Genomic DNA, 26,922 nt, shown 5'->3' on the forward strand with positions numbered 1-26,922 from the left:
GTATTTCAAATTCAACTCCTATAAAATAAAATAAAATCTCCACTGACAATGTTCATCTGTAAATGTGTTTCTCAGCAACAGGCTGCGTGAGTTTTAGTGGCCTCTTTAAATGAACCTAAACCTCACTGTAAATCTACCTAACTGATGTAAGAAAATCACACATTTCTTATCAGGAATATTTGGGAAAAGAAAAATAATTTTATGAATGTGAATATTCTAAGTCTACCTGCTTGAGATATAAATGCCCTGCACGAGAACAGGGTAACAATAACCATTTTCACAATTGTAGTGAAACACGTGTGTAGTTATACTGTTTATGCTGCACATTCATGCATGACCTGATATTGCTGAAATAGAGTCTTTATTTCTGAACATTCCAAAACAGCAGTGTACACAGTAACAAATATTAAGTTATAGGCCATAAGAAAGCATTCATTAGTGCAAATGGATTTTGTAAAAGGTCTATCAAAAAGATTTATTTGCTTTAAAATGCATTCATTTCCAGAAGCATTGTTAATAAAACATTACAGTTTCATCCTTTGTAATAAAGTATTGAAAATCAATTGTGGTATAGTAGCAAACATTGCAGGTATTAAGTGCAATGAGCTCATGATGCCGTTATAAATATGAAACCCATGTATGACAATAAATTAACAATGAAAAAGACAGGACCATTTAATTCTGCTGTCTGGCTATCTCCTTGCAATGCTTCAAATTATGTTGTGCTCATTCAACACAAAATTATGCCTCTCAAATTGCATGATGTGTTTTTGCTGATATATCCCTAGAGCTAAAAAAATAGTACCTTACCACAAAAATATTTTTATGGCACAAAATTTAAGTTGTTCCATAGTGGTTCACATAGGTGTAAAAAGAAATAGGCACAAAAAATAAAATTCCTGTAAACTATATAAAAGTAAATTTCAAAGCATACATTATAGAACCTAGTTGTCAATATGCAATGTATTAAAATACAGAACATGTAATGGAAAGATGTTTAGAACACGTAAGTAAATTGAACAAGTTACTTTAAAAAACTCATATGGCAAAGCATTATTGATACATCTCAATTCTCTCAAAATGTATTCAGGTACAGAGTAGTTCTACAAAAACTTCCTAGATCTAAGTGTCACAATACTGCAACCATGGGTTTGAGAATGTTGCAGTATCTCAGGCAAATATTTAAGTGCAATAATTAGTCTCTGGTGACTGGTCCATTGAGAAACAATGCAGTAAATATATTAAAACACAAAAGGGAAAGAATATCCCAACATCCACTGCTACCCAGCCAGCTAGGTAACACAACCCTCATTTTTACTTCTTTCCCATTTTTCAAGGGTACATAAAACTGCATCAGTAGCAACCATCTCTCCAATTTCCATCCCTCAGAGTGCTGAGTGAAGACAGAGGCTTTGGAGGCTGAAGAAAACTAAAAAGAGACAAGAAAAACACAGAGAGATTGTTAATAATCCTGTGAGTCACATCACTTACTTTGACCTACTCTCCCATCTATGCTCCTACACTGCAGTAATGAGAAGCCACTGACAGTATCTCAAGTGTACCTTGTGGTTCACACTTACGGGTCTTCACTGCATGCTTATCTCCCAGAGCCCCAGTTCATGGCACAGTGTCATGCATGTTGTATTTGTACAAGTAAATTTCCAACATAAATAAAGGGGCCAATATCCTTAATGTATAAAACATATTTTAAAGTAAGAAAATTAGACTCCTGGCTAGAAAAATGGCCTAAAAACATAAATGGTTACTCTGTTGAATACAAACAGCAAATGAATATGAAGAAATTTTCAAAACCTTATTAGTAATTGAAGATTTGCCTATCATGTTGGCAAAACATTTAAAAAGAACCTTCGGCTGAGTGCAGTGGCTCACATCTATAATCCCAACACTTTGGGAGGCCGAGGCAATAGGAACACTTGAGGCCAGGCATTCAAGACCAGCTTGGGCAACACAGCAAGACCTTTATCTCTACAATTTTTTTTTTTTTTCAAATTATCTGGGAGTGGTGGCATGCACTGTAGTCCTAGCAAGGCAGGAGGATCACTTGAACCCAGGAGTTTGAGGTTACAACAAGCTACGACCACACCACTGCACTCCAGCCTGGGCAAAAGAGCAAGACCCTGTCTCTAAAAAAATACATAAAATAAAAAATTTAAATTAAAAAAATTAAAAGGAATAATACCTAGTATTTGCTTAAGTTTGGGGAAATAGACCATCTCATATTGTCTAGCAGTGACCTTTCCAAGAGTTTAGTCTGGAGACACAAATTCAAGGATAAATGTATGGTATATAATAACCATATATATCAAATAATGTAATTCTAGTCAGCCATCAGCATGATGACGCAGCTTGGCATTTACAAAGCAGAATAAGCCAAAATTTACTGAATAAATAAACATGTACCAAAATTGTTTCTATCTGGTAGTAGGATTATGGGTCAGTCTTTACTTTTCTATTTTTCAACAGTTTCTGTTTTTCGAAATTTGTTGTTGATCTGAGCATCCATTACTTCTAAACAAAAAACATAACTATTTATATATCCATAAATGCATAAAGACAGAGAAAATTGCTTGTTCCACCTCTTTCCAACTTTTACTATGTTTCCTCCTTCTCCTCCTTCACATCCTAATTTCTTGAAAGAGCTGTCTGTATTTACTGTCTTTATTTCCTCATCTACCAATCTTTCCTCAAACCACTTTTATGGATTTTTAATATAAGACACTCCATGATATTCAGTTCAAGAGGGTACATCATGACCAGGAGCTGGACTAAAATGTCCTTTGAAGTACTCTGAAACTTTGAAGGGGAAAAAAAAAAATTTCTACCTGAACCATACCGAACTTACCAACATAAGCTGATAAAGCCCCAGGTGAATGTCATTAAGATCCTTTTCAAACCATAAATGTGTGGGAGGAGGGTGTGCATGTGCACATATGCCTGACACATTTTTCCATATTTTCATTAAAAATGACTGATTCAACAAGTATTTGAGATCCTATTCATATTGGGCATAGTTCTTGGCACTGGGGACACACAGCAATGAACCGAAGAGTCAACTCCCCCACCCTACAATTTTTGGATAGAGCTGCCATCTGAGCAAAGACCTGAAGGAGGCACGGAGCAAGCCATGCAAATAACTTGGGAGAAGAAAGCTACAAAAGCTCTGGAGACAAGCTTATCTGGTAAAAGCAAAAGTGTTAGGAGTGATAGTGATGAGGGAGTAAGGGAAGACAATGACATCAGAGAGAAGGGGACCTGACCGACACAGGGATATCCATCACTTTTCAAAGGGAGGAGAGCACAAGTCAGGCCATAAAGGGTAGTGACTTACTAAGGTTAAAGTGAGCCAAAGGAAAGGTCAGCATGTGTCTGGAGCAGTTTCTAGTTCCACACTGCAAATGAAATTATGCAAATAAAGATTCTTACCTTCTAACAGGTTGTGCAATTTTGCTTCGAGGCAGGTTACTCCCATTTATTGCCAATGAAGGTCTTGGGAGCGCACTGCGACCCATTATCCCAGAAGCTGCAGCTTTGTTCGGTGTGGGGATTCCTGTGTTGGAATACAGCTGTAAGCCGTTTGATAAAGGCATGTTACTGCTGCCTTGAACGGTTGGACTCACATAGGCTGTGGCTTTAAGAGGTTGTCGGATAGACACTGGGAAATGCCCCACGCTGTGGACTCTGTGTTGAAGCTGTCCTGGTGATGGAACTAGAAGAGAAAATGATATTCATGTGAGCGAGCTTCTACCACTATCCAACTCAGGAAATGTGTGTTATTTTCAGAAGAGCCAATTATGCCTGAGAGTACAATATACACAGGAGGAGATAAATGGAATATAGGCTCCAGATGGCACTGAGTCATGGAAAATTCTAATCCTTGACGCGGATCTCCTGGTCTGTCCATCAGCCACATTTTGGAGTGCCTGGCTATATGCAGAAGCCAGTTCTAAGCACAGCCTCCTTTCCTTTACAAATGTGATAATCTCTGAGTTCTTACAAGACAAAGTCTTCCCTGCTTGCTTGCTAGAAATTAGGATTTCTTGATGCTTGCTTTGGTGGTGGTTCCATGAAAATAAAATGAGGAGATACTTTAATAGTTGTAATTATAGAAAAGAAGACAGAGGTGGTATCTGTAGGTATAAACAGTTTATTACAGATATATTTCTTAAATAATATTCATATGTCATTTATCTCTTTGAGTTGCTGGGCATTATTACATATATAATAGTAGCAAAACCTATAAAATGAAGGGAACCGGGAACTCTCTGGGTAAGAACCCTTAAAAATTTCATCTATATACTGACCCAACTTTGTGTGCCATTTCACATTAAAAGGTAACAAACTGGTGGGCAGAAGTTTTTAAATTTTTTAATCCCTTTCTCCAAGGAAAACAATCAAATTTAATAGAAACTTATGCACAGATTCTGCCTACTTACTAACTACCCAAGCCTTTCCTGCCTAGTACTTGCAATATGGTTAAACATGGACATACCCTGTTTTCTAAAACAGTTGAATTTACTTAATCATAAAATATATGATATATACTTTTTTGAAATAAATATAAGGGGGAAAAAAACCCCAAAAAGTATCTATGGTTTTATTTATCATCTCTTGAAAATATTTCCTTAAATTTAGTTTTTCCTTAAAAAAATTTGCGCAAGTATACAAGGCAAAATCTATACACAGAAATACTGATACATGTGTTATCAAAAAGATAACACATCATGATCAAGCAGGTTTCATCCCAGGGATACAGAAATGGTTTAACATAGGCAAATCAGTAAATGTGATACATCACATAAACAGAATTAAAAACAAAAACTATATGATCATCTTAATAGATATAAAAAAAAGCATCTGATAAAATCCAGCATCCCTTTATCATAAAAACAAAATAGGCATAGAAGGGACTTACTTCAAAGTAATAAAAGCGATATATGACAAACCCATAGTCAACATCATATTGAACGGGGAAAAGCTGAAAGCATTCCCCCTGAGAACTGGAACAAAACATCCTTCACAAGGATGTCCACTTTCGCCATTTCTAGTCAACATAACACAGGAAGTCCTAGCCAGAGTACTTATAGGAGAGAAGGAAATAAAGGGCATCGAAATTGGAAAAGAGGATGTCAAACTGTCACTGTTTGCCAATGATATGGTTGTATATCTAGAAAACCCTGAAGACTCATCCAGAAAGCTCCTAGATCTGATAAATGGATTCGGTAAAGTCTCAGGATACAAAATCAATGTACACATGTACACACATCAGTAACACTGCTATATACCAACAACAACCAAGCTGAAAATTAAATCAGGAATTCAATCCCTTTTACAATATCTGTAAAATACAAAATAAAATACTTAGAAATATACTTAACCAAGGAGGTGAAAAATCTCTACAAGGAAAACTACAAAACACTGTTGAAAGAAATCACAAATGACACAAACAAAAACACATCCCATGCTCATGAATTGGAAGAATCAATATTGTAAAATGACCACACTGCCCAAAGCAATCTACAAATTCAATGCAATTCTATCAAAATACCACCATCATTCTTCGCAGAACTAGAAAAAACAATCCTAAAATTAATATGGAACCAAAAAACAGCCACACAGCCAAAGCAAGACTAAGCAAAAAGAACACATCTGAACACATCTGGAGGCACCACATTAACCAACTTCAAATTATACTACAAGGCTACAGTTACCAAAACAGCATGGTACTGCTATAAAAATAGGCACATAGACCAAACAATAGAGAATCCAGAAATATACCCTAATACTTAGAGCCAACTGATCTTCAACAAAACATACAAAAACATAAATTGGGGAAAGGACACCCTATTCAGTAAACAGTGCTGGGAAAACTGGCAAGTCACATGTAGAAGAATGAAACTGAATCCTCATCTCTCACCTTACACAAAAATCCACTCAAAATGGATCAAAGACTTAAATCTAAGACCTGAAACCATAAAAATTCTAGAAGATAATATTGGAAAAATTCTTTTGGACACTGGCTTAGACAAAGAAATCATGACTAAAATCCCAAAAGCAAAGGCAACTCAAACATAAATAAACGGTACCTAATTAAACTAAAAAGCTTCTGCACACCAAAATAAATAATCAGTGAGTAAACAGACAACTCACAGAGCAGAAAAAAATATCTGCAAACTATGCATCTGACAAAGGACTAATAGCCAGAATCTACAAGGAACTCAAATAAATCAGCAAGAAAAAAAAAAAGTAATCCCATCAAAAAGTGGGCAAAGGGCATGAATTGATATTTCTCAAAAAAAGATACACAGCCAACAGACAAATGAAAAAAATGCTCAACATCACTAATCATTAGGGAAATGCAAATTAAAACCACAATGAGATACCACCTTACCCTGCAAGAATGGCCATAATTAAAAAGTCAAAAACAATAGATGTTGGTGTGGACATGGCAAAAGGGAACACTTTTACACTGCTGATGGGAGTGTAAATTAGTAGAACCACTATGGAAAATAGTATGAAGATTCCTTAAAGAACTAAAAGTAGAATTACCATTTGATCCAGCAATCCCACTCCTGGGTATCTACCCAAAGGAAAAGATGTCATTATTTGAAAAAAAAGACATATTTATAGCAGCACCATTTGCAATGGCTTAGATATGGAACCAACCTAAGTGCCCATCAATCAATGGGTGGATAAAGAAAATGTAATATATATACATCAAGGAATACTACTCACCCATAAAAAGAAACGAAGTAATATTCTGCAGCAACTTGGATGGAGCTAGAGGCCATTATTCTAAGTCAAATAACTCAGGAATGGAAAAGTAAATATTGTATGTTCTCACGTGTCAGTGAGAGCTTAGCTATGAGGATGCAAAGGCATAAGAAGGAGATAATGGACTCTGGGGACTTGTGGGGAAGTTTGGGAGGGTGCTGAGGGATTAAAAACCACACACTGGGTACAGTGTACACTGCTTCAGTAACAGGTGCATCAAAATCTCAGAAATCACCACTAAAGAACTCATCCATGTAACCAAAAACCAGCTATACCTACCCCAAAAACTATTGATATAAGAAAAAAAAAGAAAAGAAATGCCGAAATATGTGTATAGTAGTAAAACAACTTTATAAAAAATAAGGTCTATATAAGATCCTCCCTTAGGTGTATTCCCATTTAGCTTCGTGACACAGCAAAGTTCTCTTGGTTGACAAATCATCTCTAAGATTCTTTCTAACCAATTCTGTAATGCCTTAATTTGCTAGTTTTTAACCATGCAATTTTTTAATATACTCATTCAGCAACTGTAACAAGTCTACTGCACTAACACAAGATGTTAATAATAGGGGAAACTAAGAGGATACAGAGGGTGAGGGATTATATGGGAATTCTCTGTACTTCCTGTTCAATTTTTCTATAAGCTGAAAACTGCTTTAAAAAAGTGTTAATTTTTTAAAAACCTTCAATACATGAATTTGGCTCAATTTCTTCTGAAGCATAATATATATAAAATACATACATCTTAAGTCTAAGCTCAGTGAATGTTCAAAGTGAACATGTTCATGTAACCACTCCTCCTATCAAGATAAAAAGCATCACCAGCACCTTATAAGGCTCTCTCATGCCTCTTCCTAGTCAAACCTCCTCCAAAGGTAAGTGTTATTCCCACTTTTATCACAACAGACTGTTTTTTTCCTATTTTGAGGACATTCCTAGGAACAGACTTACTAGTATGTGAACCTTTTAATCTGGCTTCTTTCACTAGATACTTTGTCTGTGAGATTCACCTGTGCTGCTGTGTTACTAAGCAGTATTCCATTGTATAAATGTGATTATTCCCTTGATGACAGAAAGCTAGGTTATTTCTAATCGGGGGTTTCATGAACCTTTTTGAACATGTTTTGGTGATCATATGCACTCATTATATTGGGTAACTATTAGGATATTAATTTAGCAAAGTTGCTGGATTCAATATCAAAACACAAAAATCAATTCTATTCAAAATACTAGCAAACTAGTAGAAACTGAAAGAAACCTGAGGAAATACTATTTACAAAAACACTACTTAATAAAAATCACAATACCTAGAAATTAATTTAACTATAGAAACACAAAACCTCTATATAGAAAGCTACAAAACTTCACTGATATTAAAGACCTAAGTCAACGAAGGACTATTCCACATTAATGGATGCAAAGACTTAATATTGTTAAGATCTTCCAAAAATTGATCTACAGAGTCAATGAAATTCCAGAACAGTTTATTCAGGAATACAATCCTACTCTCTCTCCTACATATAACATATATAACTACCCTTGATTTAAAAAAAACACACATAAGAGAAACTAGTTAAAATTAATAGGCATAATCCTAATTTTACAAATGAGAAAACGAGACTCATAAAGAATACTTAACTTTCCAGAAAGTTTATTATTAAGAAAAGACCCAAAACCAGGTCTTTGACTACAACTGTGTTCCTCCTTCTATACTTGCAGCCTTTCCAACTCTCTATCCTACCTCTGTTCTTTCCTGAAGGCAAAATGGCCCAGAACTAGAAATTGTCATGATAAGAATTTATAATGCATAAATAACAGTGGCTTAGAATGCTCAGAAATGAAAGTAAATGAGAGCATAATCTTAAGATTTGAAACAAAAGTTACGTGAGTCCTCTTTCTCCTACACATTATTATTCTTCTTGGGGGCTCTCTCTCAGTATTATGCTTGACTTAGAAATGATGATTTTTATAATTTCCTCATTTCTTTTACATGCATGAATTGGAATCTACTACAAAGAAGATGTTCCCCTCTTTCTATTTATCCAATTAAGTATGAATCCATGCATATTTATTTTATTCCATCAGTTATAATCCATTACTATAATTATTTACTCTGTGGCTCAAACTGTCCCATATTTGGCCATTAGGAGATTCCTTCAACTTGGTTCCTGTATCCTTTTGACATTTCCCATCATTTTGGGGAAACTTCAATCAAAACTGAACATTCTTTGCAGTGTACATTCTATTTTGGGTTACATACACTTTTCTGGCACTCAAATCTGCTACTAATACACACTGAGTTGGAGTCAACAAAAATTCCTAATTGTTACCATATTTGCTATTCTCAAAACTGTATTTCTCTCATCCTACACTTACACTACTGATTCTTTTTTTTCTTTTTCCAAGACAGGGTCTCATTCTATCTGTTGCCCAGGCTGGAGTGCAGTGGTGAAATCTCAGCTCACTGCAGCCTCAACTTCCTGGGTTCAGGTGATCCTCCTACCTTGGCCTTCCAAGTAGCTAGCACTACAGACATTGGCCACCACGCCTGGCTAATTTTTGTATTTTTTGTAGAGACGGGATTTCATCATGTGGTCTAGGCTGGTACGTTACTGATTTTTGTAATTCAGATATAGAATTGTATATTTCTATCAGCTAACTTTCTTCATGATACATTTGGCCCATTGTTGTAACCTCCTGACATAAAATTAGTTATTAGTTCTCTCAGTTTCCACCATTAGCAAATTTCATAGGTTGTTTCCGTGTCCTTATACCAGTCATTGGTTCAAATATTTAACAGGTCAAGCCTTAACATAGAATCCTGTGGCTTTCACTCAAGCATTCACTGAGTTCCTTATGTTCAGGTAACACATCAGGCACTGGGAACAGAAAATCAAATAAATGATGGTCCAAGCCCAGAGGGAGCTTACAATCTAGTATGGAAGACAAATACATTAATGGTAAAACATGGTACATTGAATAACAGAGGTAAGTACCAAAAATCTAATCCACTCTAGCATTGTTTGGGGGGTATTTGAGAAAGTGTGTTAGGGTGATCAAGTAAGCAATGAAAACTTCCAAGGGCATGGTATTTGGACTGTATTATACAAGTAAATAGGAGTAAACTGAACGAAGAAGGTAAAGGAAGAATGCTAAGCAGAGAAGAACAACACGTGGAGCTAGAATATCCTAACAGTTAAAAGCATAAGCTTTGGGAGTAACCAGACCTAGGTCTGCCTCTCTGCTCTTCCACCTGCATGGCCTTGGACAAACTGTTCCTTAACCTGTCAGAACTGTTCCCTCTTCCACAAAATAAGAATGGCAGTAGAAACTAATTCATAGAGTTGTTGGTAGAACTAAATAAGATAATGAATATAAACTAGTTAGCACTGTTCCTTGTATAGAGTAAATGATGTCACTTGGTTATTAGGAACTAAAACAAAGAAATGAAAGACCACTGTATGTTAGGGAGATACAATTTGACACCCAAAACTAAGTTTGAGGAAGAAGAGCTACAAATCATTTTAGATGCAGACTTAAGACATCTGTTTGATGACTCTTGGCCAGTACACTCAGAACACAGTCAGCCTCCCAAGTTTGGGCATTTTTATGAATGCTGGTAATATGACCTTGTGCCTTCCTCCTAGAGGTCAGTGTAAGACTTAACCGCAATAACCCATATAGACAGCATGAGTAGGAATCGGGGGGGATGCCAAAACAACACATCCCCACATAAAGTGAAGACACACAGCACTAGGCCTAATGCTCACTGTGTCGCTCACTGCTGGGTGAAACACAGAAAGTAAGTAACAGATTGTGGGGTAAGCTAAAATAGAGTGGATAAAAACTACTTTAGACACACTAAAATATAACTTCATTTAGGGGGGAAAAGGACAAAAGTATGCACAGGTGAAAACCAAGACAAAAGGAATGGCTAGACAGAATTAAGTGTGCTTATTCAGGTAGACAGCTAGAAAGGGGAGGATCTGCAAGGAAAAAAATTTTTGTATGATGAGTGGATAAATCAATCACCATGTAGTACTTCTACTATATATCTTACATAAAGGACTACAAATAATTTACTATTATTATACAATTAACAATTTACTACTATTAATTGATACCACAGGCACTGGTAAATAAAAAAATAAGTTACAGGGCAAGGAGAAAAGTTTAGTGTTCTTGCAAGTAAATATAAAGAAATGGAACTGTAAGTTATTTTCCTTACAATTAAAAATTATAAAAAATAATTATACAATTATATAACATATAATTATATCAAACAATTATACTCACTACAAGACTGTATTCTTGAAATTCCATTTCCAGCTCCATGCAAGCTTGAGTCAAAACTCTGACTATTTCGCACGGTGACTGGAGAACTAACATTGCCACTAATGGCAGTTGTACTTGGCATCCGGGCTAGGTTAGGCATACTTCTTCGGAGTTTATCTGGAAAAGAATTTTACTAAGTTAAAAATGACAGATGTTATGCAGCCAAAATACTAGCTTTCAAAAGCAAATAACAAAAGTCACATTGTTGTCAATAATAAATAAAAATTATTATATGCTGATGATCAAGCTTTCTAACCTACTGTACAGGAAAACACACTCCCCAACCAGAAGGGTTCCACCAAATAAACATGTGTGATGGTTAATATTGAGCGCCAACTTGATTGGATTGAAGGATGTAAAGCATTGTTCCTGGGTGTTTCTGTAAGGATTGTTGCCAAAGGAGATTAACATTTGAGTCAGTGGACTGGGAGGGGCAGACCCACCCTCCATCTGGTAGGCACCATCTAATCAGCTGCTAGCATGGCTAGGATAAAAGCACAGAAGAACGTGGAAGGAGCAGACATCACTTTTCTCCAGTGCTGGAGGCTTCCTGTCCTCGAGCATCACACTCCAAGTTCTTCAGCTTGTGGACTCTCAGGCTTACATCAGTGGTTTGCCGGGGGCTCACAGGCCTTTGGCCACAGACTGAAAGCTGCACTGTCGGCTTCCCTACTTTTGAGGATTTGGGACTCCGACTGTCTTCCTTGCTCCTCAGATTGCAGACAGCCTGTCACCGGACCTCACCTTGTGATCGTGTGAGTCAATGCTCCTTAATAAATGCCCCTTCATATATACATTTATTCTATTAGTTCTGTCCCTCTAGAGAACCCTGACTAATACAATGTGTTAAAGAAGAACAAGACTTCTATAAAAAGACACAGGGAGTAGCTAAGCAGTTAGCTATCTGTTCCTATTCAATAAATTGCTAAAATTATATTTAAAAAGTTAGAAAATAATCTTTTTTTTTTTTTTTACCAAAACAGCCATTTAATTTACCAAAACAACCCTAGAAATTGTTACATGCTTCTTTAAAAAAAAAGAAAGAAAGAAACCTAGAAGAATCAAAACCAACATTTACTGAATCTTTTGCTACCATATCGAAATGGAACAAATTAATAAAATTCAAACTTCAGATGTCTTGAAACATCCACTCATGACATTAACATGACCACATTAATCTCTGGGAAGTTTTAACTTTCATGAGTACGCCACCAAACGTTTGGAAAAGAAAAAGACCAAGAGAATAGCTTCAATTTTTTTTGCCTTGCTAAGTTTGTCTTCTGCCACCAAGAGGCAGCAGAGAGTCACATACAGATCTCAACGTTGCGATGTGTGAAATAACACATGTGAAATAAGCCAGCCACAAGACCACAACTCTATGAGACACTTTTTCCTTGATCAATACACATTCCCCAAAAAACTAAAGTACCTATGTCAGGTCATTTAAGCTGAAAAAAAAAAAGCATATATATGAGTACTAAGCCATAACTAATTCAAGGACAAGTATTGAATTAATTTCTTTCTCCCCTTCACACTACTCCTTCTGCATTACTTAGATCCACAAACTGTAGCCCTGTCCAGCACATCACCTAATCCAAAAGTCTGGGAGTCTCTCAAGATTCACCTTCTCTTTGCACCATACTTTCCAAGTTCTATTAATTCTGCCTCATAAACATTTAGTGAATCTTCCACTACCACCTAGTTCTTACCTCACTATTTATCACCTACATTTTCACAAAATTCTCTTAATTGGTCTCCAAGTACCCTTGTGTCTTGTTTCTCCCATCCATCTCCCATACAGCCGATTCCACTCTTCCTAGAGCACAGCACACATCTAGTCACCCACTTGCTGAAACCCCTCCAATTCCAATTCCTCCCTGCTCCTTCTACTGAAAGGTCAAGCTCCTGAGCACACCCTAGATGAGGCCTTCAAGGCACAGGCTCTTTATACTTCTCCGGCCTGACCTCTCAGCCTGCTCCCCAACCACAGGGGAGAACTCTCATACCTGTGAGCAGGCTGGTCCCTCCAGGTGGACACCCATCCTCACTTTGGAGAAGGAACAAATGAACAAGGCAACAAACATTTACTGTGTTTACATTAAATACCAGGCACTCTGTGAGCTGTTGGGGATATCACAGTGTATTAGGCAGATACAGTCCCGAGTCCCATTGAGTTTATAGTCAAGATTGATGGTCTAGGTTTATAGTCTATACCAGTGCTTCTCAATCCTTCCCTACCCATTGTTGATCCTAAAGAGAAAATGTAAAATAAATTTAATTAAACTTAAAATTAAATTTTCTTCCAAACAAAGTAAATACTAAAGATTAACATTTTGATAGGGGTAAACGATGGAAGATCATAAATCATTGTAATATCTAAAATTTCTTTCACCCCTCCAACTTACAAGATATTTTTACCTTTATTGATATATACTCCCAAACACTGAAGTGCACATATCAGAGCATTCAATCTTGTGGTCATTTTCTTTTAAGCAAAACCAGAAAATAATGATATACTTGAATACTAATCCAAAAGGCATTCAAGTCAAAATCAAACTCAGCTCTTCGTATTCCCCCTTCATACACTGCTCCTTTGACATTACTAATACCTATTAAATGTTACCATGTCCAGCAATTTTTGCCCCCTTGGAGTGGAAAAGACAGAAGATTAAACAAGCACAATAAGTATACTTAGATAATATGTATAATAAGAAAGCATAAGAAATTGCAGAGAGTGCTACAGTAGAAAGCACTTACTAATACTTGTGGCTCTTACTAAGTAATGTGGCTCTTACTAATACTTTAAGAATTGGCACAATTCTCCCCAGCATAGAGAAGCTTTTCTATGGACTTCCCAGCTGAGCTATCTACCTCTTACACATTTCTTTACTTTCTGTGTGTAGTTCTAGAGTAAGGATGCTCAAATATTGCCACTGACTGTTAGATTCCTGGGCACTTTTCCTCATTATCTTCTTGAGGCCTATTTTTAACAATCGTATGTCTCATATTCCCAAATTCCTATTAAAGTTCCCAGCCTCAAACAGCAGGTACGTCATATATCAGCAAATATTATGTGTATGATTTTGCAGACAGAGTGTAGTAAGAAGGGAGGAATTAGAAGGATTCATCTCTACATACTCTTAGTGGCCACATCTAGATCTTTTGAATATCACAAAATCTAGTGTAAAAAAGTCAGCCTCTATCAGTACTAGACTATTTTCACTATATATATTTCCTCTCTCTCTCTCTCTCTCTCTCTATATATATATATATTTTTTTTTAAGCAGCAGGGAGACACAGGAACATAATTATATGCTATTGAGAAAATTAATTGAGCTTCTATATTTCTTTTTAAAATATCTCTCCAACTATTTGCTATAATAGTTTTCATACATATAGAAATGTTTAAAAATAGTATCATAAACACCTGTTTTTCCATCTGGCTATACTAGTTGTTTCCATTTTGCCATATTTAATTCATCTCCACATATACATTTGTTTGCTTTGCTAAACAAGATAAAACTTCAGACATCTTGACACTTTAAATGTACATTGTAATTCTACAGAATCACAATATTGTAATCACATGTAAACAAATTAACAATATCATATGATAATCTGCATACAAAATTTTTCAGACATCCCAAGAATATCTTTCATAAGTTTTTTCCTCTAAACCACGATCCAATCAAGGTCCATACATTACACCTGGTTATGTCTCTAATCTGTGTGAGTCTTTAAAACCAATCTTTACTCATATTTAAGCAACAAGTCAGTTTCACAAAGCTTTAATCTTGAAATATGCTCTTAAAAATAAGGTCTTCCAAGTGTAAATATTTAGGACAGTATTCCCCTTGGAATGAAGCTGTGATCTCCACCTTGTGTCAGACCATCTGGAAATGAGGTACATTTCCTGTCAAACAATGTGAAATTTTTTTTTTTTTTTTGAGGTGGAGTCTGGCTCTGTCACCCAGGCTGGCGTGCAGTGGTGCGATCTTGGCTCACGGCAACCTCCACCTCCCAGGTTCACGCCATTCTCCTGCCTCAGCCTCCCAAGTAGCTGGGACCACAGGCGCCCGCCACCACGCCCGGCTAATTTTTTGTATTTTTAGTAGAGACGGGATTTCACCTTGTTAGCCAGGATGGTCTCCATCTCCTGATCTCGTGATCCACCCGCCTCGGCCTCCGAAAGTGCTGGGATTACAGGCGTGAGCCACCGTGCCCGGCCACAATGTGGAATGTTTTAATAACCACATATACTTTAAAGTTCAGGGAACCAAAAGTAATGTTCTATTTCTATCTTAACAAGAAATCAACATTTTAATCTTCAAGGACTGAGATGTAGCAGGAAACTGGAAAAACAGAACAAGTAAAGAATTCAAATGAGTTTGCTTACATTAAAGAGGCAGCAAGACTCACCACTCTATGAACAAAGACTCAGGAATCTTTACAACTAAAGGAGACGCTCATTATCTACCAAACAGCTAGATGTAGGCACCTAGGCAACACAGGCTCCAGGGGAGGTCCTCATGATAATAAGGACTACATCATGCCACCAGTAACCCCTGCCATACCGTAGAAATTATAAGAAAGTTGGTAAAGATTCTACAAATTTAGTCATTTTGAAATTTAGCAAGTTATTCCAGATATACTTCTTTTAATTCTATGAATCCCAGAAATATCCCAGAAAGTTTTATGAGCCATATCTTTAAATCTAAGCAGTGTAGGAACTATGAAAGCAGTAAATATTAATATACATTTCTAGTTTATTCTCAATTATTTTAAAATGAATCAACAGTTTAACAATTATTTTCTCCTATCTATATTATTTTGATAATTTGGAAAAATATTTAATAGATTAGTTTCAAAGTTACCATTCTTATTTCAGTTTTGCTCAATATTCTATAGTAACAAATGCAGGCTAGGACATCTGAATCATATGCTAATAAAAGTTTAAAAACAAAAGGGGAGAAGACAACCTTTATTTAGCACATCCACTCCAGGCTCCAGGCAATGTAACATTCATTATTTTCATTTACTCCTTATAATATATTTAGGTGGAGAAAATGTGTACCAGATGGTTTGGTGTGAAATTATAGCTAAGTTTCCTAAGAGATAGATATTATCTCGCCCACATTTTAGTTAAGGAAACCAAACCTCAGAGAGTTGAGAAACTCAGGATCTACTGGACTTCAGAGCCTCTGCTCTCAACCATTAAGCTAACTAGTCAGAAGTCATATCCAGAAAATTGCCTTTGTATTCCATTTTTCTTGTATTGTGAAAACTAGACATTTTAGGCGAAATAAAACTACCACAAAGGGACCTAAACTGTGGTATGTCTCCACTTTACTGTGAAGAATATCCCAGCATAGGATTCATAGAAACCTAATGCTTTTCAAATGGTGTTTGATAGACGTGAATACCACTTTTCTGAGGTGCAACAAACAGCTAAGTGGAGGAGAATGATCCTATTGACAATATCAATCAAGATGCAGAGCTAGCATCTGCTTGGCAACTTGACTATGATGTTCTAAAACACTTAAGGAAAAAAAAAAAGCTTTAGAGAAATGACTCTAGGTGCCCTCTCAATTTTAATAAGATGCTATGACTTCTACTAAGCACATGGAATACATCGTCTTTCTGATGCTATGAGTTTTAATGTTAGTCATGATGACATTTTTTTAGCCACCACTCCTCTAAACTTGAAATCTCAAGGTAGTAAGAAAAATTATGAACATAAAATTTTAAATATTTTCAAATGATCTCTTAATTAGCATCAGCATGAATGATACAGGTACAAAGGAAGAAAGCATAAAAACTAAATACAGGGTAATGGCTGATCACTAATACAAAATTTATATTTGGCCTATAAATATTTTTAAAGACCATTTGATCACTTCTGGGCCCAGTTTTGAGTAATAGTGCTATATAATTAAGAATTATAATTGTATAATTATAAATTATTTTTAATTGTTTTTTTCTCCATAACATATAGAATTTGTGTGTAAGGGTCCAGGTGATCACTAGTACGAAAACACACCAGGCTCAGAATATTACATGATTGCTTCCCCCATAGCTCTTAGAAGTCAGAGTCTAACTCCTGGGAGTGTGGAAGAAAGATAAATGAAGAGATAGAAAAAGTATGAAAGAATGACAAATACAGCAACCCACTATGTTGACAAGACAGATCAATTTCCCATTACCATGCCACAGGCTAATGGACAGCAGCCTCCATGTTCCTGCTGCTACACAGATCTTAATGCTAGATGTCAGGAGATCAGAGGGAAAGACACATCCCAAACTTCCCTAGATCTGGCTGTGTAAGAGCAGCATCCTCTGCAAGCATCATCATTCATGCTTACAACCTCACTCTGTGCTAGGAACAGACAGTAACAGACTGAAGGCTGTGCACAAGGTAAGGAATGACAACTCACAGCCTTTACCTCCATGGGCTTGACCACAAACTTCTCGGCTTGTACCACCCTGCCTGTGCCACAGGCACCAGCAACAATGCAGAGATACTGCACATTTATAACTCATTCTGAGCCAGCTATGTCATGGAGGTTTTCTTGAAGCTGTGAGTTTATAAATCTGGGACACATAATCAGAAGCCAGTCAATGAGAGATGCAAACTTAGACCAAACTGAGAAGGTCTGGAGGATGATTTTTAAATCTGAGAAACATTGATCAATTATCTATATTTCTCTTAAAACTGTTTTTTGGCTGGGCATGGTAGCTGTCATCCCAGCACTTTGGGAGACCAAGGCGGGCAGATTACCAGAGGTTAGCGGTTCAAGACCAGCCTGGTCAACATGGTGAAACCCTGTCTCTACTAAAAATAAAAATTAAAAAAAAAAAAAAAATTAGCCAGGCATAATGGCATGTGCCTGTACCCGGGCTACTTGGGAGGCTGAGGTAGGAGAATCGCTTGAACCTGGGAGGTGGAGGTTGCAGTGAGCCGAGATCGTGCCACTGCACTCCAACCCAGGGGACAGAGCCAGACTCTGTCTCAAAAACAAAAACAAAAACACAAAAAACATTTCTTGATCATATATAAAAAAATCAAAGCATATCAAATACCAAAAAAGCATACAACCTACCTCCATTGGTCCTATTTGGTTGCTGATCTGGAGTTTGGGCTTGAGGTGAATAATACTGTTGCTGCTGGTAATTATTTGAAGGAAAATACTGGGAACTGGGACTCCTCCTACAATCCCGAATGCTGGAGAAAGTCTGTGAATGGGGAATTCCTCTTTGGAAAGGGGAACATCTTGGAAGACGAGGCTGAGGTGGTGGCAAATGATCAAATTCCTCTTCATCCTCCAGACTGTATCGGTCATATTCTTGATCACTACATGTCCCTTTTTTTCCTGAACTCAATGACACACTGGAACTATGTCTTGATACAGATGCTGAAGTAGAAGCATAATCTTGCCTGAGACCTATAAAATAACAAATAGTATTCTAATGTCTTTTGATCTAGCTAACATTTAGTTATAATTAACCAAGTATCAGATGAAAAATTGTGCCAAACAAATTACTCACAGAGACTTATTATCTTGTTCTCAAGTTTACTAAATTGACAAGTTAGGTTTACCAAGATGATAATCACATTTACCTATGAAACAGATATCTAATATTGGACAATTCTATTTTGCAAAAAGATTGCCCCAATTCCAGTGAAGATTATATATACCTGCCACAGCTCATTCATTAATATCTATCAATTTCCCCAAATGATCCCTTTTCAAATCAAGAGATATTTTAGAAGGGGAACTTAGGAAGAAATATTCATCTCATTATGAATAGTTTGCTATGAGTTAAAACAATTAAAATCTTCAAATCTCCGCCCAAGTAGGAAGTCATTCTGCTCCCCATCCCCGACTTTTAAAGTCAAAGGGAAAGTTTAAAAGCTGAGGGACAAATATTTTCCCACAAGGTCATCTCTCTATTGTTCTTTTATGTTACTAATGTTACCTCTTTCAAAGCACACTGACACCTCAAAACTTCTAATAGTTTTAGGTCATCCTATATGGTAACCATCTAAAAATAGTCAAACTACAAGGTTCTCATTATTTAACCCATTGCCAGTACTACAGTTTTTTTTTAAAAAAAGTGGTCTAACCCTGACTACTTAACTTCTGAAACTGACATACAATATTTTAGCCATATATATTTTTAGAAAGAATATTTAAATTTGCTTTTACTAAATGATATAAAATAACCACTTTTTCCCTTAAAAATGTATCTTATTAAATCCTGCATAAGCATTACCATGTTTCTCATAGAAGCCTTGACTAATTTCTGAAAGCAGGAAATTATTATGCTTACATACTTGATTATTTCTACCTATGTTGGCTGAAAAGATAACTCCAAAACAAACACTCCAGTTCTGTGCCTTTTGATACCATTAATGCCCTTCAACTAGTTCACTCGCAGATTATTTTTTGTAACTTTATCGCAGAACCAGTGACAAACTGTTATATTTCTACTTATCTACTCTTTCACAATTATTTAACTGGAGAAGTATGCCAATGCATTTTAATTGAAATTTTAAGATAACTGTAGACTCACATGAAGTGCTTAAAAAAAAACAAAACTATGCCCTTTGCCCAGTTTCCCTCAGTGGTAACAGTTTGGAAAATTTTAGAATAATATGACAGCCAGGGTATTGGCAGTGATCTAATCCACTCATTTTATTCAGATTTTTGCAGAGGTAGGGGTGTGTGTGTGTGTGTGTGTGTGTGTGCGTGCGTGTCAGAGAGAGATAGAGAGTATTAAGCTGTATGCAATTTTATTACCTACAGGTTCAAAGATCCACCAATGAATAGTACCAACACTGCAAAACTCCTGTGTTGCCCTTTTATAACTACATCCAGCTTCGAGACACTCTTGAGACCCTAAGCCCTATCCCTAAAACTCCACCAACCACTAGTCTGTCCTCCGTTCCTAACATTTTTGTCATCTCGAAATGTTGTATGACTGGAATTAAACAGTATGCACTCTCTTATGATCAATTTTTTTATTCACCGTGATTCCCTGGAGCTTCAAGCAAGATGTTGTGCATATCAGTAGCTTGTTCCTCTTTATTGCTGAGTTGTACCCATGGTATAGATGTAGCATGATTGGTTTAATCATTTACCCACTGAAGGTCATCTAAGCTAATTCTAGTTTTGGACTATAAAGGTGCTCAGAACATTCATGTACAAGTTTTTGTGTGAACACAAATTTCCACTATTCTGGGATAAATATCCAAGAGTGCAGTTTGCTGGGCCACTTGTAAGTTGCACCTTTAGTTTTTTAGGAAACTGTCTGTCTGTTTCCACAGTGGCAACACCAGCAACGTCTATGTATCAATGTGTTGTGATCAGACTAAGTTCCTACCACCTCATGATAGTGTGAGACGCATATAACTGGCTCCACCTAAAAAGTAGGACAGTATGGGCCGGGCGCGGTGGCTCAACCCTGTAATCCCAGCACTTTGGGAGGCCGAGACGGGCGGATCACGAGGTCAGGAGATCGAGACCATCCTGGCTAACACTGTGAAACCCCGTCTCTACTAAAAAATACAAAAAAAAAAAAAAACTAGCCGGGCGAGGTGGCGGGCGCCTGTAGTCCCAGCTACTCGGGAGGCTGAGGCAGGAGAATGGCGTAAACCCGGGAGGCGGAGCTTGCAGTGAGCTGAGATCCGGCCACTGCACTCCAGCCTGGGCGACAGAGCGAGACTCCGTCTCAAAAAAAAAAAAAAAAGTAGGACAGTATGAGAGAAAGAATCTAATTGTTTGCCCATTACCTGGAGAGAAATGCCTGAACCTCCCCCTCTGCCCGTATATTCCAAGTGGAAGCCTCATTTTTCTATTTTAGAAAGAACACATACTTTCTTCTTGCAGACGAGCCATGATCTGAACATCAGTGAGGTCCTGTAATTTATATCCCATGGAGATAGAATCATCCTCCAATTCTGAAGTACTCAGCTCACTGTCGATAGATGACTGGGGACTGAGCGGGGAGCCCCTGGAAGTGTAACCTGAAACACAAAGGAAATGTGTGTTCTTTCATCTGCAGGACTGATATCTATATATGCTTTACAATTCATATATAAACAGTCAACAATTTGTCTCATGTTTTCATGTTACAAAAATCACCAACATGTCACCATTTAATGGTCAATGTGCACATGATGTGTGCACAATTCATATATACAAAACCACTTGTTCATTGTTTTCAAATTCAATTTTCACAACTTAAAAAGTCACTATGTACTATATACTTAAATTGTTAAGAGGGTAGATTTCACATTATATTTTTTATCACAATGCAAAATTCACTACTGCTAAAATCTACATCCTATTAGATATGTACATATCTAAAGGCATGGTATAAGAATATATATTCATGTATACTTTAGTAATAAGACACTGACAGTAACTGATTATATACTTTTAAATTAAATTTTAATCTGGTCCATTTGTTAATGAGTACAAACAGCAGTGTTACAAATGGGTAAGAATACCACATCTAAAAGGCACACGTACATATGCAGAAACATATACAACACCCACAGAGAGTAGTCACAGGAGACTTATAGCCACCCATGAGAGTAAAAAAATCGATGGTTTCAGATAAAAGAACCAAAGAACAAATAGAAGAAGGCTATAGGAATGGAATCACACCAGTGCTGAGAAAAATAAGAAAATGGTGAGATCCTCATTCATAAAAAGTCACTGTGACTATTTTCTTCTACATAACCTTAGCTAAATTTAAAAGCTACCAGAAAAAAAATTAAAAAAACAAATACTTACAATCTTGAATAATAAAAACTACCTAAATTGTGTTTGACATTTAATTTTAAAAACACATAAGCATTTGGAAATACAGAACTGCAGGCATATACTTTTGCTAAAGAGGTAAGACTGTCTGCTACATACAACTGAGGATAGTAGATCAATGGTGTTAGAGTACAAATTAGTGCTAGGCCTTTTGTACCCAAAGTGCAGCACAAACTCTCCATTCTAAGATTATTCTGAAGCTTTCCAATGAAAGATGAATATTTAAGCTGTGTTTAGTAACTGAATTACAAAGCAAGCAGCTAGTCAAGAAGTTAAAATATTACCTGTTTTTTCAGGTGTTAGTATTGCTTTATTTGAGGTTTTAGAGAAGCTGGGAGTATTAATGCCATTGCTATAAGGGCTGAGTCTTGCAACAGGACTATAAGGAAAAGCCAGTGAGGCAGCTGAAGAGAAGAGACTCCGCCATCGGCTAGCTGTCATAGAAGCAGAAAATAGCAGCAGTTAGCTATATGCAAGCAGATGTTGACTTGTCAGAAGGAGAAAGGGAAGAGATTTAAAAAAAAGAGAGAGACAAAGCAACTTTTCATAAGACTATCTTAACTGACCTCCACTTGTCTAAATACAAAATATATACAAAATAAACAATTTGTGAATTAGGGTCCTATTTATACATCCATTTTAAAAAAGTAAATCAATCTTTCTTTGATTAAAGCCAACATGCCCATATAATAGTGAAAATTTATTTTGAGTTTCTACATTAGAAATGTTTTCAATTTTCTATTTCCATATAAGGATTTAGTGTTTTGCAATATAAAAAAGGATTAGTGTCAAAAGAAAAGCCCAAATGTCTAATCTTCCTAATCTTTAGGAATTAAGGGAAATGTTAATATTAACTATATGTAATTCTGTATTTTTCTACTCAGTATCAGAATACGTTGATAAAAAATATTTTATGTAAATTCATTATCGGATTATGGGAGGACTTAGAATGACTATTGTGTTTCCGAATGGCCTCGAGACCAAAACAAGGTTTAAAGGAAAAACGGTGTACAGAGTAACAGAGGGGTATCTATACCAGAACTTAACAACGACTAACTTAGGTGGCCCGTACAGAGACTATTGACGATCACTTGGATTTTTTCTTTTAAAAAAATCTTGCAAATTATCTGCATTAAACATACATATTATTTATATAACTAGCTTTTCAAGGTAGAATATACATGTTATTACTTTAATACTATGTTTTAAATTAAAATAATGAACAAAAAGGAACCACACCAGCCATGGGCAGATGATCTCATTCTTACATTACCTCACTTGTCTAATTAATGTACTTCTCCCCTCCAAAATTACCACCCCTTGGATCTCCATGTTCTTGGGGTCACACACACACTCACACAAATCCCAAATCATAAAAGCTTAAGCCACACCAAACATGGTTTACTCTCCTGTCATGAGATACAAATCAATGTGCTTGGCAAAATTCACTTTTCTGAAAAGTAATCATTTAGACATGTACTAAGCAGAAGAAATGATATAAAAAATATAAACAAGGCTAAACGTCAAGAAATAACTTGGTTTGTATTCACTGGAAATTTGACAAAACTTGAAAAACGAAGCATTAAAAGGACTGCTTTGAAATGTATGCCCCCAGACCACTTTTAATGAGCAATGCTAATGAGCAATCAGACAGCTGAAAAGTGCTTTAAAATGGGCAGTGGGATGGAGAGGGGAAAAAAAAAAAAAACTGTGGGATGTGGACAGTCAAGAAAATAATCAGCTCAGCTCCATACTGGGACTTTTCAGATCCTTGCAAAACACCATCAAGTTTACTTAAAATATATATATACATATTTCCTTTTACTTCAGAATCATTATGTACCAACATATTCTAACAATTACATTAAAAATATCTTTTCCTTAAGTATATGGAAGAACTAGGCAAGGAAACTACATTCGCAATGACAACACTTTCAGAATCCACACATTTCGTGAAACTGTGAAGCCTGGTTCCCAATTGACACCATATATGTCACTTATCCAACCTGTAACTTACAGTGGTTATCCCAATCGGAGCCAGAACACAGACATGCACTCCCAGTTCCTTCTCTTCTATACAGGTCAACTTGATTCCGGAATACACTACAAACTAGGGGTTAATAACGCAACACACACTAGGTAGCTGTTCTCACATGTTCAATCTCTATTATTCAAAGTTTCTCATTAAAAATTATATATTTTAAAAGGTCAATAGTTCTTTGTGACTGCTATCTTGCTTAACAGATGATGTTATTTTATACCAGTCTGATCACTTGCCAGGCAAATTACAGTAACTGCGTGTTCTCACCCACAGATGCGGGCGGCAGCACATCACAAGTAAGCAGCATTCATCACTCTGCACAATAACCACTGTGACCCAGCCTCCCCGCACAATTGACACAGTTATTGTGGCTATGACAGCAAGATCCCAACGAAGAACACAATTAGCGTCTATGGCAAGAAAGAATGGTCTACATTGTTGTTTAGCATTGAAGCTTTTCAGAAAGCTTAGGAAAATTATTGTAGAGGCAAGCTAACAAAACAATAATGCTCCAGTAAGGCCCAAGGTTACAGTGGACGAGGAGGAGGACAGGAGTGGAAGCTATCACATCCTACTTGTTCTTCAGTACATAGCTAAAGAATTGTAACAGGAAGCATTTTGATAAAGAATAAAACAAACAAAAAGAGCTTGTAAAAAAAGAGCAATTTTATCTTTTTCAATCAATTATCTCAATGGATTTTTGGTATATAAAATGATGTTAAATGATTTGAGAGGCTCAGTGATGAGCAAAATAGCTCTAAAGAAAGGAGTGAGGCAATTTTGCCAAAAGAGAAAAAATGGGTGATACATTTTTGAACAACAGTTAAATTTCCCTATACTCCTACTCCAAAGTTATATTTATAAAAAAAAAAAAAAAGGAGGGTCGCAAACTTGGAGGTGGCATGGACTATGCATGTTTTCATTTAATTCCAGTCTCTAGAATAGCATCGAATTGGCCCCAAACAGGACTACACATTGAATCAATGTACGATACCTGGCACAGTTTTCTTTCCCAAATGCCTTAAGCTAAACTGCCTCCCAGGACACTTCTTTCTGTATGCTCTCTGTAGTTCTACTGCCACTTCCTTAACCACTCACCACCTCTCATCAGATTACTGCAACCCACTCTTCAACAACCTTCCAGCCACCAACACTGCCCTGAGCAAACCTGTTCTGAACATCTTGTACTTTAACTGTGTTACTTTCATCAATTAAAGTACTGCAGTGGCTTTCCATCAAATGCAAGACCTGAAAGGTACTTCAGCTCATCTCACTACCATCCTTACAGACTGCCATTTATCTCATGCCCATCTCTACAGTGTCTCTGAAGCTGCCTAAAGGATGCACCCTTATTGGTTAAACTTTCTACTTCACCTCCCTTGTCTGATAATCATCTTCTACTGAATGAATGTGAAAAAGTACTACATTGTAGACTGATACCTCATTTTTTTGCAAAAAAGTAAGTTGAATGTGACTAATGGTCTATTATGTTTTGTACATTTTCAAAGTTGCCTGACTGAAAAGATAAATTATAACACATCTGTGTAGTTATTTTCGTACACCATTAAGCAAAGTATGACCAAAAAAACTAGATTTGATAAATCCTCCAGTGATAAAATCAAGAAAATCATAAAAAGGCAGATGACAAAACGGGTTTAAGAAACAACCTAAGTTTCTTCAATTTTTCACACTGAAAATTATTCTGTGACCAACAAAAAGTTCCCAGAAACAATGACATTCCTACCATTGCTTGATCGTATTTAAGTTGTTGTTAAATAGGTATGTCTCTACACATAATCAAAATCAAATTTAAGAAAGCAATTACTTAATTCACATACAATAAAAAACTGATTTAATATCTTAGAAGACTCAAAAGGCCAGTGCTGCATTAAACTAAAGAGTTCAAAAATAAAGCAACACAGTAATATATTCTGGCAACAATCCTTTTCACTCCTCTCACTACAGTCATTTCAGTACCTAATACAAGACTTGGAACACAGTATGCACTCAATAAATGCTAAATGTGGCAAGTTGGCTAATATTTCTTTATCTCAAACCATTCTACCACTCCTATCCTGACATATAAATTACTTTGCCCAATTTTTTAAACTTAATTATAATTGTTAACTCTGAAGACAAATATTAGTCTAATTAGATGTTTCAAATCAGCTAAAATCTCAGTGAAAAATATACCTGGAGGAGCACTTCATTAATACGTCCTAGTAACTACTAAGTTGCTGAATTTTATATCAATCTTCTGGTTTCCAACTAAAGGATGTTATATTACTAAGGCCTAGGATCTGTGGCCTGGGGTGACAAACACTGAAAAGTGGTTAAACAGGTGACACTAAGATGAGTTAGTTCCTATAGCACTGCATCATACAGTTAAAAGGAAGGATTATGCCAAGCATGCTAACTGGTGGAAAACCACGCAAGAAGGCGACAAAGCTGCCTTTGAAATCTGGAAATGCTACCACTTCTTGCAATCAAAGAAAGAGTTACAAAATGGCTGCAATTCTATTTGGGCTGTATGGTAGAATTTCAATACATTCTACTGTCAATAGCATGGCATCTGGGTTGGTTTCAGTTAGGTGAGGAAGCCGTGGAGGTCAGGACCCTCACTCTTTCTAGTGAGTTCTAACAGGAGGGCCACATTTCTCATTGGGCAGAAGTTACTCTAGAAAACAAGCCCTCCCCTGTGTCCATGTCTTCTCACTGTTCAGCTCCCACTTATAAGTGAGAACATGCAGTGTTTGGTTTTCTGTTCTGTGTTAGTTTGCTGAGGATAATGGCTTCCAGCTCCATCCATGGTAGGGGGAGGGACAGCATTAGGAAAAATAGTTAATGCATCCTGGGCTTAATACCTAGGCCTAATACCTAGCAAACCTAATAAAAACTCATTAGCAGCAAACTTCAGGTCTGTTT

General features: G+C 36.5%; 1 protein-coding gene across 2 annotated transcripts in view; it reads right to left on the reverse strand.

Moving 5' to 3' along the window:
* Nucleotides 1–342: 342 nt before the first annotated feature.
* The window catches only part of SLAIN1 (SLAIN motif family member 1), a 66,507-nt gene continuing 39,927 nt past the window's right edge, over nt 343–26,922 (reverse strand). Inside the window, exons 3-8 of one of the 2 annotated variants that reach the window (XM_033177481.1) lie at nt 22,241–22,390; nt 21,005–21,154; nt 18,228–18,569; nt 11,089–11,244; nt 3,445–3,727; nt 343–1,429 (exon numbers count right to left, since the gene is read on the reverse strand). In XM_033177481.1, coding sequence (XP_033033372.1) covers nt 1,354–1,429; nt 3,445–3,727; nt 11,089–11,244; nt 18,228–18,569; nt 21,005–21,154; nt 22,241–22,390 — 1,157 coding nt within the window. In that variant the 3' untranslated portion in view covers nt 343–1,353. The remainder of the gene's footprint in view (nt 1,430–3,444; nt 3,728–11,088; nt 11,245–18,227; nt 18,570–21,004; nt 21,155–22,240; nt 22,391–26,922) is intronic. The other variant, XM_033177482.1, reaches the window with a different exon arrangement.

The sequence above is a fragment of the Trachypithecus francoisi genome, unplaced genomic scaffold (genome assembly GCF_009764315.1).
Source record: "Trachypithecus francoisi isolate TF-2019V2 unplaced genomic scaffold, Tfra_2.0 Lachesis_group18, whole genome shotgun sequence".
NCBI classification, from domain to species: domain Eukaryota; kingdom Metazoa; phylum Chordata; class Mammalia; order Primates; family Cercopithecidae; genus Trachypithecus; species Trachypithecus francoisi.